The sequence below is a fragment of the Capricornis sumatraensis genome, chromosome 7 (assembly GCF_032405125.1).
Source record: "Capricornis sumatraensis isolate serow.1 chromosome 7, serow.2, whole genome shotgun sequence".
In the NCBI taxonomy this organism is placed as follows: Eukaryota; Metazoa; Chordata; class Mammalia; order Artiodactyla; family Bovidae; genus Capricornis; species Capricornis sumatraensis.
The window spans coordinates 47,053,420-47,066,550 of record NC_091075.1 but is presented as its reverse complement, the minus strand read 5'-3'; the positions used below and the strand labels follow the sequence as shown (position 1 = coordinate 47,066,550).

General features: G+C 45.0%; 1 protein-coding gene across 1 annotated transcript in view; it reads left to right on the top strand.

Moving 5' to 3' along the window:
• Positions 1-8,358, top strand: part of LGI2 (leucine rich repeat LGI family member 2) — a 28,437-nt gene extending 20,079 nt beyond the window's left edge. Inside the window, exon 8 of the mRNA XM_068975368.1 lies at positions 7,212-8,358. Coding sequence (XP_068831469.1) covers positions 7,212-8,029 — 818 coding nt within the window. The 3' untranslated portion in view covers positions 8,030-8,358. The remainder of the gene's footprint in view (positions 1-7,211) is intronic.
• The last annotated feature ends 4,773 nt before the right edge of the window (positions 8,359-13,131 follow it).

Genomic DNA, 13,131 nt, shown 5'->3' with positions numbered 1-13,131 from the left:
TACTTGCTTTTTAAATAAGTGGATAAAGTCAAAATAATCTTTCAAAGATTTCTTTATTGAAATGCAGTCTGATCATAATACTGACTTTACAAACAGCACCGTTAACTGTGGCCCCATGTGAGGGTTTTTTTCTGTGATTCTTGGTCTGATTGCAGCAGCATCTTGCTGCTGCAGAGGGGGCATGTCCAGGTAGCATTTCGGGGTCCAGAGGCTCCTAGGAACCTCTCAGGCCTAAGGTGGCCTTGCTGCAGGTGCAGGGATGCAGGGAGAGAGACACTCACCATTGGAGGCAGAGCTGCTAATGAGCCTGATCTGGCGAGAGGTCTGTGAGACATACATCTCGATGCTCCAAGATGCCATCTGGCCTCCCAGTGCTGAGCCCACATTTCTGGGGAGCAGCCTTACTCACTCCAAGTGCAGACTCAGCACAGGTGAGTGCTGCAGTTCACAGTGCAGCGCACGATGGAGGATGGAGGGAAGCCCAGGCCTCAAGACCCTAAAGCCGGTCCATGTTGGAGGAAAAAGGAGGGTGAGAGAGGGACTCGCTTTGCTACCTGCAAGGTTTTTTGCTTGTGTCTTTTCTCTGACCTGGAAGATCGGTGAGGTTAAGTGAACCAGCCGCTCTGCCTTCTCTCCTGCCTCCGCCCTGAGGAAGTAGGAGTAGAGTGAAGTCATGCCTTAAAGCAAGGAGTTCTGATGCCAGTGCTTCATGCTGGCCCTGGCTGTGGGCTTTCGGGGATCCAGGCACTGGTTAGTCTCATTGGAATTCACAATAGCTATTTGAGGCGTTACTGCAGGTCCCCTGCCCATAGGTGGAGGACAAGCACCATTAGTTCAAAAGAGAGGAGGTGTATAAAGTATAAAGAACTCAGGTTTTGAAAACCTATGAATGAGGGTTCTACTCCTGACTCTGCTATGTGCTAGGAAGTAGCTGTGGCCTCGGAGCCTCAGCTTTCTCATCTGTGAAATATGCAGGAGATTTGCCTTACTTGGATGTGAGGACTGGATAAGTGCAGGCACAGTGCAGACAGTTCTTAGTGCCGACTCCTTCTCACCTTTATGAATGAAGAGGTGGAGGCTCGGGTATGTTGAGCCACTCTGCTGTCACTTCCAAGGCAGAGCCGAGGGTTCGTCACTGCTCATCCCACCCTTTCCCTCTCCCATTTGACCTTGGTGGGAAGCAACAGCACTGCCCTCCATGTCCCCTTCCTACATACTGCATAGGTCACACCACCAGGTTCTTCAAGCCATTTGTTCACTCAACATTTCTTAAGCACTTACTCTGAGCCAAGCCCAGTCTAGGTGCTAGGGCCATAGCAGTGAACAAGCCACAGGAAAACCTCCACCCTCAAGGAGTTTGTATTATAATGGTGGAGAGAAAAAGAGACAAAAGGCAAATAATTGTCATAATACAAAGCATTAGATGGCAGCATGCTAAGAGGGGGAAAGGCTGCAGGGAGGAAAGATTTGAAGTGCTAGGCGTGGAAGGATTGAAATGTTACATGGAGTGTCTGGTAGAGGCTTCATTAAGGAAGCATCTGAATAAAACCTGTGGGACATGAGGGCTTGATGCACATGGACAGCAGGGGTGGGGGGAGGTGGAGAACATTCCAGACAGAGGGAGGAGCAAGTGCAAATGTTCAGAGGCAGAAGGGTATTTTTCCTGTTTGATGAAAATGCAGGCGGCTGGTTTGGCTTGGGCAGAGTGGTCCAGGGGCCACTGCAGGAGACAAAGTCAGGGAGGGTAAAGAGCTGCTCCTGAGGGCCTTGCAGGTCAAGGACTTGGGTTTTTGCCTGAGTCATGGAGGACTTTGTGCAGCCATCAGCCAGTCTACATGGAAGATCTGGGTGCCTGCTACAGAATGCTAGGTTGTGTCCCGCTGCTGCGTGGAGAGTAGTCTATGTGTGGGGAGGGGACAAAAGTGGAATCCGAGAAAGTAGCTGAAGGGCTGTTACAAGGGTTCAGGCAAGTGACCTGGCAGAGGCCACAGAGCTGGTGGGTAGGAAGTGGTGAGGGCAGAGCGGGTGAGGCTAGAGCCAGGACTGGAGCTTGCTGGTTTCCAGGGACTCCTTGGCCTCTCAGGGTCGAAGTCTGAATCTTCTGAGAGGTGGCAGCTGGACACAAAGCCCACGGCGATCCTCCTTACAGCCAAGCCCAAGAAATAAGCTACAACAGCTCATTAAGCTTTGTGTTTGTTAAGCTTAGGAACGCCAACGTGACACTGTTTTTTCATAAAACTGGCTCTGGATCTTTCTCACTGGTGACTTTGGGTGAGTTTTAACGTCCATGAGCCTCTTTCATCTGTAAAATAGTAATTTCATGAATTCCCATTTCATCTGTAAAGTGGTATCATAGTGTTGGGCCCATGGGAATTTAACTGGGTAGCTTATATAACACTTAGCATGGGGCCTGGCATATAGTAAATTCTTAACAATTGGGATATCAGTTGAGGATAAAAAATAAACACGTGATTCTCCTTCCTTGCTGCCACCACTAGGGAGATCCACCAGCTTCAGATATTTTACTTTTCTTAATTTATGAAAGCACACAGAATTCATACAACAGGGTCCCAACACACCTTTCCAAACACATATTGGCAATTTTCTGTCAATGCTTTCTGATCATATCTTACAATTCAGCCACCTCACTTTCTTTTGTTTCTCCCTTTACCTGGATTTCCAGGCTCAAATGCAGCCTCCTACAGGAAGCATTCCTTGATTACCTTATTGGAATGATTTATCTGTTCTCTCTGCTCTCTTAATACATGAATTTCCATTGAACACAAATAACATTCACTGTCACATAATTTTTCACTTAGAGGAAGTCAGCTCATATTTATGTGCTTAGTGATTCATAAATCGTTTCTTACCTCAATCACACAGCCTCATAGTGTGTACTGTTGTCTGTATTTTATAGTGAAAAAAAACAACCACCAGAAGCAGCTCTCCTTCCCCCATAGACCCTAACTCTTTGACTTCAGTAAAAATGTCTCTACAACTTTCCAAGTGTAGGAATGCCAGGACCAGCAGAGAATGGCCTGAGGGAGGCATGGGAGAAGGATGGTTACGGAAGCAAGGAGATCAGTCGTTCTTTGGAGGAAGGAGTGTGACTCGCTAGAATTCAGCCTGGTGTGAAGAAAAGCTCTGTAGCTCACACAAGCTAGGCATATGACAAGTGGATGAGCCAGGGCACAGCCCTGAACCACTTGCCTTAAACCAGACCAAGGCAAATGTGGACCGTTCTCCCCTCTCAGGGCCGTGCAGGCCTCATTTATCATCTTGTTTGATCACAGGGTGATCCCAGAGTCAGCAAGGGCTGGGTAGGCTTTTCTCCATTCATGCCTGGCAAGTCTGGGGCTCCAAGGAATGGGAGGGACACATGCTTCCTCTTCTGTGGCCCTGCTGGGCATCATGCAAAAGGGACATCTGTCTTCTAGTAGGTGAGGGAGACCCAGGATCATGACTCCCATCCCCAGCTTTGCACCTTACTACATCTTGTTCTTTCTACATATCTTCTCAACTCTCCTATTTTGGGTTAATTTCATTTGCCTTCTGATTTCTGTAGACTAAATATGTTGCAGCATCTCTCCTCCTAGATTAAAATACACACACACACACACACACACACACACAAGATTTCTGCTGCTGTTGCAACTCCATTGCTACAACTTCATAAGCTACCCCTGGACAGAGGTATTATGGAGCATCTCTAAGAAAGGAATTCTTTCTGTCTCACACGGCCCCCTGCTGAGGCCCCAGAGCAGGGACCTCCATAGCTAAGGCCTCAGGGGAACAAGGAGCATGCACCTCAGTTAGCCTTGGCAGGTGGGAGTCAGAAGTTTCTGAGAAGCGGTTTAGTAGTTTAAACTCAGAAGTCTTAAACATGTGCACAACATCTGCCCTGCAATCTCTCCACTGCCAGATGGTTTTCAAAAGCGGATTTCCCTACAGGGAAACATAGTATTTACAATAATGAAAACCTGAAAATAACTACAATGTCCAGCAGTAGGGGATTGAATGAGTGAAGTCGCTCAGTCGTGTCCGACTCTTTGCGACCCCATAAACTGTAGCCTACCAGGCTCCTCTGTCCATGGGATTTTCCAGGCAATAGTACTGGAGTGGGTTGCCATTGATTAGTTAAGTAAAATATGGTGTCTCCATGCAATGGAATATTATGTAGTGTTAAAATCAAGTTGTAGAAGATGCAATAACATAGGAAAATGTTCACAACATAATGGCCAAGGGGAAAAAGTAGCCTATAAAAAGTCTGTGTAGACTGTAAGTGTATGTCTATTTTTTCCCCATTTCTTTTCTTTTTAATTTACTTTTTATTGAAGGATAATTGATTTACAGAATTTTATTGTTTTCTGTCAACCCTCAACATGAATCAACCATAGGTGTACATATATCCCCTCTCTTTTGAACCTCCCTCCCACCTCCCTCCCCATCCGATCCCTCTAGATTGATACAGAGCCCCTGTTTGAGTTTCCTGAGCCATACTGCAAATTCCCATTGGCTATCTATTTTACATATGGTAATGTAAGTTTCCATGTTACCTTTAAAAAGCACCTTTGAGTATTTGCAGAGATTGGCAATTAAAGAACTATATCAAGATATTAAGTGTTATTTCAGCATTTTTAGTTCAAGTGATTTTTTAAAATTTCCTTCTTTGTGCTTTTTAGTACATTGGTAGTGGAGTGTGGACTGGAATGAGACTCCCTGGATTTGAGTCTCAGACTCTACCACATGGTATAATAGCTGTGTGACCTTATAGAAGTTACTGAATTTCTCTATGCCTTTATAGAATGAGGATCATGGTGATGGTAGTAAGAGTACCACCCTCATAAGACTGTTTTAAGGATTCAGTGGGTATATACTAAGTATATAATAAGCATGTAAAGGACTTAGAATAGTGCCTTTATAAATGTTACCAGTACTTTGGCCACCTCATGCGAAGAGTTGACTCATTGGAAAAGACTTTGATGCTGGGAGGGATTGGGGGCAGGAGGAGAAGGGGACAACCGAGGATGAGATGGCTGGATGGCATCACGGACTCGATGGACGTGGATCTGGGTGAACTCTGGGAGTTGGTGATGGACAGGGAGGCCTGGCATGCTGCGATTCATGGAGTTGCAGAGAGTCGATCACGACTGAGCGACTGAACTGAACTGAACTGAAGTGTTACCTATTATTATTTTCAAAATTTGCTTTGATGAACATTAAAAAATTAGTTTTCAGCAAAGGAAAGGGACCAGGTTCTTGCTGGGAAGCCAAAGCAATGGAAGAGAAAAGTAAATACAACTCTATAAACCATGTTCCCCCAAAGTTAATACTAAGAATAGAAATTGGGTAATTATCCTTGTAATTTACAGACCAAATTCGCTTTGGTCCAAATTGCCTAGGAAATAAGGGGAAAAAAATAACTTTTAATTGAATGACCTAGATGGAGGGTCAGTACTATTTGAGATATGGAGTGCTATTATTTTCTGGCTAGAATGGGAAGACTGGGGAAACTTTGGGGGAGACTCTGGGTGCAGATGGGGAGAGGATGGTGGCAGCTGACCCAGACAGAGGAGTGATGACTGAAAAGGTTCCCCTTTTCCTGCAAAGTTCTGGTTTGGTGCTGCCAGAGCTGAATCATTCAGATGGTGGCTCATCAGCAGGTATTCCTGCAGCGCCTACTCTGGGCAGTTGCTAAAGAGTCGCATCTAAGTCCTGATTCCCAGTGTTTTAACCATCAAGAGAAGAAACCCATTTAATTGCTTCATTCTGACCTGTGGAGCTAGGAATAGCATGCCGACAATTTGTGTCTTAGTGAATTTCCTGAATTATGTACCTGTCTCTAAAGACACCAAAGGCCAAGGTGACCAACACTTACCTATTTCTATGGAGATACATTTAAACTGTTTTTTTTAACTGTGGGAAAATATACATAATATAAAATTTACCATCTTAACTATGTTTGTGTGCTGTCCACGGCATGCATCGATCCCCAGAATTCATCTTGAAATACTGAAACTCGGTGCCTACTAAACTGTAACTCCTCTTTCTCTCCTGCTCTCAGACCCTGGGTACCACCCTTCTGCTTTTTCTCTCTACTGACTCCTCTAGGGACCTCACATGAGTGGAATCAGACACTGTTTGCCTTTTGTGACCGCTTACATCAGTTAGCCTAACGTCTTCAACATTCATCCATGACACCGCATGTGTCAGAATTTCCTTCCTTTTTAAGGTGGTACAATATTCCGTGATGTGTATATACCACACTGTATCTATTTATCCATCAATGGACACTTGGATTGTCTCCACCTCTTCACTGTTGTGAATGATGCTTCTGTGAACATGGTGTTCTTCAAGACCCTGCTTTCAATTCTTTGGGTCTAAACCCAGAAGTGGAATTCCTGGATCATATGGTAATTCTTTGTTAAGATTTCTGAAAACTGCCATACTTTTTTCCGCAATGGCTACCCGTTCACAAGAGTATCAGTTTCACAATGGACAAGCACTTTTTTTTTTTAATTTACCTAAAGACTTTATTAGTTACCAATTTTTAAATACCAGTTAGATTTACATAATTATTTATCCTTTTCATCCTCTTGATTAAACTCAAAATATTCTGATTAATATTGTTTAATACAGTTGATTTACCTGAAGAAATTCTTGTTTTATATAGTTTGAAGTGAAGTGAAGTCGCTCAGTCGTGTCCGACTCTTTGCAACCCCTTGGACTACTATATCGTTTAGATTTACATAAACATATATTTACTCTGTTCATTGCTGTTTGTTATTTCTCTTAAAAAAAATTGAACTATAGTTGGTTTACAATATTGTGTTAGTTTCAGGTATACAGCAAAGTGATTCCATTTTGTATACGTACGTATGTATTTCAGATTAGTTTCCATTATAGACTATTGCCAGACAGTGACCATAGTTCTTTGTGCTATACAGTAGGTCCTTGTTTATCTATTTTATATATAGTAGTATGTACCTGATAACCCCATACTCCTAATTTATCCCTCCTTGCTTTTCCCTTTGGTAACCGTAAGTTTGCTGCCTATGTGAGTCTGTTTCTGTTTTGTAAATAAGTTTACTTGTATTATTTTTAGACTTCACGTGGAAGTGGTATCATATAACACTTGTCCTTCTCTGACTCTGGCAAGAGTTTCTCACAGTGGCTGTCCTAACCCCCCTCTCTCCTCTTCTGGAGCACAGGTCAGTCCATCGTGGGCTGCAAGGCCATCCTCATCGAAGATCAGGTCTTTGTGGTGGTGGCTCAGCTCTTCGGCGGCTCTCACATTTACAGATATGACGAGAGCTGGACCAAGTTTGTCAAATTCCAAGACATAGAAGTCTCTCGCATTTCCAAGCCCAACGACATTGAGCTGTTTCAGATCGAGGATGAGACGTTCTTCGTCATCGCCGACAGCTCCAAAGCCGGTCTGTCAACCGTGTATAAATGGAACAGCAAAGGATTCTACTCGTACCAGTCCCTGCACGAGTGGTTCAGGGACACGGATGCGGAGTTCGTGGATATAGACGGAAAGTCACACCTGATCCTGTCCAGCCGCTCCCAGGTCCCCATCATCCTCCAGTGGAATAAGAGCTCAAAGAAGTTTGTTCCCCACAGTGACATCCCCAACATGGAGGACGTGCTGGCTGTGAAGAGCTTCCGCGTGCAGAACGGCCTCTACCTGTCCCTCACCCGTTTCATCGGGGACTCCAGGGTCATGAGGTGGAACAGCAAGCAGTTTGTGGAGATCCAGGCTCTCCCGTCCCGGGGGGCCATGACCCTGCAGCCCTTCTCTTTTAAAGAGAATCACTACCTGGCCCTGGGGAGCGACTACACGTTCTCCCAGATATACCAGTGGGATAAACAGAAGCAGCTCTTCAAAAAATTTAAGGAGATTTATGTGCAGGCGCCTCGTTCCTTCACAGCCGTCTCCACTGACAGGAGAGATTTCTTTTTCGCATCCAGTTTCAAAGGGAAAACAAAGATTTTTGAACACATAGTTGTCGACTTAAGTTTGTGAGGGTGTGATTGGTGAAGTTAAAAGACACGTAGCTTTAGCTCTTACATGAGAGAACTGGGGGGAGAGGGGTGGGGGAGGAAAGAAGCGAGGTTCACGTCTCCGAAATTGAAAATGCACTAGGGAAATAGTTAGAAGTTTGCAAACTTTTAGAACTCATATTTTAATCAGGGATTGCATTTATTGGCTAACTGCATGACACGTCCATTCTCCCACTTAAAAAGACATCCTAAAGCCTGTAATTACTGAGAAAAGAGTACAGCATTAACTCTTACCATCTAGGGAAGTAATAAGCTTTTTTTTTTTTTTTCCTTTTTAACGAGGAAGGAGAAAACTCGATAAGTTGGGACCGCTCTTATAATGGAATAAAAACAAACAAAAAAAAGACCGAACACATTTTGGGCCCTTCTCATTCCATGGTAGCAGTCTATTGGGTAAGAACGCTTAAAGTCAGAGACAGCTGAAAAGATTTGCTGATGATCAGTTTAAAATCTGATAACAACTCAGCAGTGCTATTTTGAGGCTTTCCAGTTTCCTGAATCCCCCCTAATAGCAGAGCCTTGATTATTTCATTGGTTCCTATAGATGGATCTTCATCATGGGTGTGTTAACAAAATAAGGTTTCACATTGCTTTCTCTGCTACAAAGAAAGTATTCTGCTGACACACATACTGGTCTATCACGGCTGTGGGCCCAGAAGTGAGACGAAGGCGATTCCCCCTCTGTGCTTCAAAGCTGACCCCCGCAGTGGCCAGTGCAGTCGTGCTCGTTTAATGCTCTCCATGACTTGCGCTTCTCTGGACCCATCCTTTGAGTGCGTGAGTAACCTGCAGACAGGCCAACAACTGAATGGTGCTTTTTATTCTGTCCTAGAGCAATAGAACAGGAATTTTCATCTGATGAGCATTTGGTAGAGTTTTTGAAGTCAGATTTTGTGGAGTCAAAAAGGGTTTTGTACAACTCTCAACGTTTCTTTGAAACCTAGAGATGAGTCTGTGATGGATGCATGTTTTGCCCTCTGGGCAGCTTAGTATGTCAAGTAATTGAAATACTGCCTACCTCTCTGCCTCTCTGCCTAGCCCCCTGCTCCTGTTCCAGTCCTGCTTGGTCCGTTTGCTGGTACTGCTGCGCCAGTCTGGTCCTTCTGAAGGTGCTGCTGTATCAGATTGCAGAACCCCGGCATTCATGGTGGCAGTGCCCCTTCCCCTCCCAGCCCTTTAGCAGCAGAAGCCCACACCCTCACATGGGGTCACGTGCCAGCAAGGCCTCACCCTGTACTGGCTGGGCTCTGGGGGGTGGGGGTCTCTGGCTGATCCAGAGGGACCAGGTTTGGAGCCAGACACAATGAATCCCCATCCACACTCAGGGGAAACGGTGATCTCTCTGGCCTGGACGGTGTGGGAAGCTCATGGGGTCTGGTTTTGTAGGCGGTTCTAGGTGGATGGTCTGCCTGGCCAGGGGGTTCTCTTCAGGGTATATGAAGTGGAAGCTTTCAGGGGTAGCTCTCCAGTAAGTTCTCTTCCGGCTCCAAAAGTAGCACACTCATCTTATACTGTATTGTGTTTTTTAATAATTGTTTGCCAAGTCATGAGTAGGTAGATGTTTTGTCACAAATATGAATGTGTTTGTTGTTTCCAGACTTTGAGCAATGCAGATCAAGGCAATAAATAGCACTTAGAGAACAATGCCCAGGGTCACAGCAGCACTCTTGGGGACGTTCTGGGACTGCAGGCTCAGGGCTTCCAGCCCAACTCACCCACACACAGTAGCATTGCTGCTCCAAATGTTCCTACTAAACATGAGTGAACAGGGTAAAAAGTGGTTTATTTTCATTTTTAAGCACAAATCATTCTTTTTTCTATGTTTTTTGCCTTCCTGGTTCATTTGAATTGAGTACAAATACCAGATCCTCAGGCTTCTCAGGTGGCTCAGTGATAAAGAATCCGCCTGCCGATGCAGGAGACATGGGTTCAATTCCTGGGTCAGGAAGATCCCCCCGGAGGAGGAAATGGCAACCCACTCCAGTATTCTTGCCTGGAGAATCCCACGGACAGAGGAGCCTGGCTTGCTGCAGTCCATGGGGTTGCGAAGAGTCAAACACGACTCAGCAACTAAACAACAAACCCAAATAGTCACATCAGAGGCTGAAAGTGGGACAGCTCTGCCTTTCCCCCGAGCTGTCAAGATGGACTGGCTATGCTTTCTGGCACCTGGAATCCCTCAGATGAGCCTGGCCGAAAAGCAGGCACTTGACAAGAAGTGCAGGAGGCACTTAGACCATCCCAGCATTTGTGCCAGGTCATGGTGATGGTCCTGATTCCAGCTGCTGGTAGAGGAGGCAACAGGACATCTTCTCCATTGCTGCCTCCTCAGAGCAGTGACCACCTTCTCAGCCTTGCCTTTCAGGGTGGAGTTGGGGCTGCCCTCTGCCGTCACCACACTGGGAATCATTGCTTGGAATCTGGAAAACCCGGGAAGCAGAGGGGACAGGGCTGGGGGTGGGTAGGGACTTGCTGAGTCCAGATGAGACATCAGAGGGTGAAAGAAAAATCTAAAGCAACTGGTGGTGGGAGGGGTGTGGGGATGAGAGGGTGGGAAACCCGTCAGCGGCAGTCAGTTTTTCTTTTAAAAAAAAACTGTAGACAGGATGGGAATCTTTAGTCTACAGAGTCCCCATGCCGACGGACGAGGTATTTGTTCTGGCCGACTTACCAAAACAGCATAGATGTTCTTGGCACGAGGCTGTGGAAGCTTTGCTTCATTAATCTTACTGCTCCCTCCAAAGAACCCTAAGAAACAATTCCTGCAAGAAGCTTTCTTCCAGTAATAATGGAAGTAAAAAACAAATAGAAAAGCCCCAGACAACAACAACAACAAAAACCCAACGCAGAGAAACATGTGGGCCCCTCCCCCGTGGGGCTGGCCTTAGAAGGCATTGCCCTGGCTTCTCCATGCCTCTCCATCAGCCACTGGTTGATCATCTTTGCAGTTGATTTCTTCTTTATAAACTCAGTGTCTAGGCACCCATGTCAAGTCCCTCCGTACGGCCATGTGGCCAAGCCCCACAGCCTTAAAGGGAGAGGACTTGTCCCCAGACTCCATGGGGTCAGGCATAGATCTCTCACAAACACTTTGAAAACAAACCTTATGTGTGAGTATCATGGTGTTCTCAGGACCGTGATTAACAACTAAGAGCTACAGAACTGCTATTACATGCAAGACCCTTGTAATTCTGCCAGAAGGTACAAATAATTTTCTGTTCTAAGGATTGTTTTTACCTAGCATAATAGATGAAGAGACAACCCTGCATTTTGGGAAAACTTTCTGTTTTTCCAGTGTACAGTTGTGTTCATCTCAGTTTTTCAGTTTTTGAAGGCATACTGGAGGGCAGATACTATTCTAATTTTGGAGAAAGAAGTAGACACAGACAATCTTAAGTCAATTGCCTGCTCAAGATTATCCAGTTGTGAATGACAAGGCTAGAGCTTTCCTCTGAGCAGCAGGTTTTGTGTTCTCTTTCTGTGACACTGCCATGCCCTCCCAGTAAAGACTTTTTAATCCCAATTTTGACTATACCAGCACCTTGAGATAAAATAAAAAATGCAAAAAAATGTGCGTAGACAGAGGAAAAATTGTCCTAAACAGACACCATTCAATCAATTGGTCCATTTAATAATTAAACACTACAGAACTGCAGTTCTGTGCAAAACTCTCAAATCTGCCAGAAGTCACGGATAATTTTCTGTTCTTAGGAGGGTTTTTAGCTAGCATGATAGTTCCTCCCCACCCCACCCCCTGCCCCTTCCCCAAGTTAGCTATGGTGAGGGGCTGTTAAAGTTAAGACACATCTGGTTCTTATCACAATGTCCATAAGGTAAACAAGAAGAGTTCCATGAGGGAAATGCCAAAACCTCCAATGCACGAATAATGATGAATTGCTCCCGGGCAGTCATCAGCCTTTGGGGAGCATGCTGGAAATGGCAGTGTTGCATTTTTCTTCCCCATGGAGTGAGAGGCTGTGTATTTTTAGGCAAGAAATCAGCATGGGATGCTGGAGGTTTGGCTGCCAGGAGCACTCACAGTGGAAATTTCTCCAACCTGGGGTATAATGAAAGAGAGACGAAAGTCTGCGGGAGGGGAGTCTTATTTGCATGCCATCCAAAGAAAAGCTCTTTAGCCAGCTTCCCCATTCTTCTGCGAAGTTAACAGCCCCACGATCACAGTTTTGGAAGAGAATTCTTTAATTAGAGTGTGGTAGAAAATTCTGTTAAACAGGATTATGGAGCGGGCTGCTGTAATCTAGGTGTTGATGCAGTGAGCAAAGTGACCCAGACCTGGGGACACTGGAATAGGCAGAAAGGCAGGGCAGATGGCTGCGAAAGAAATGCTTTGGGGAGAGTAGAAATAAATTGGAAGAAAATGAAAAGTAATAATGGTATTCTTTGCCTCAGCCAGACAAATGGAGGGTGGAAAGACCAGGCAAATTTAACAGTATCCCAATTATTAAAGAAGGGAACCAGTTGTGATGCTAATTGAAATGAGAGTTATATTGTAAAACTACTTAGCTCTGCACTGAGGCCCTCTGGTCCTGACACTATTCCACTGCTTGTGTCAGAATCTCCCTTTTTCTAGTAGGAAGCTATGCATTCTCTACCAATCTCTTCGACTTATCAGGAATATATAAGAACTGTGGTAAAATTGGCCAGTATGCCATCTGGTACCGTTTTATGGATTTTAAATACATAACTTAAATCCAATAAAAATAGTTTATATGTATATGAAAGCAAATTTTGCAATCTATAATGCAAGCTACCATGGATGAATTTTAAGGCTGAATACTCATTTAGCTTTGGCAAATAGACTTACTGAATGATGTGCCTCTTAATTCAACATATTCTGTAAGCCTATGAATAAAAAGTAGCCCTGCCTGATATGGCTTGGATTTCTGGCCTGCTCCAATCTGGATACGCCTACTTGAGTCAGAGTTGAAGGGCTGCCCACAATGGGCTCCTGAGGAAGGGCAGTGTGTATCCATCCTCTTGGTGGCTTCCTCCTCTTTGACATGGAAGATGGCCACAGCAGGGGCCTCTTGCTGCTTCTACTTG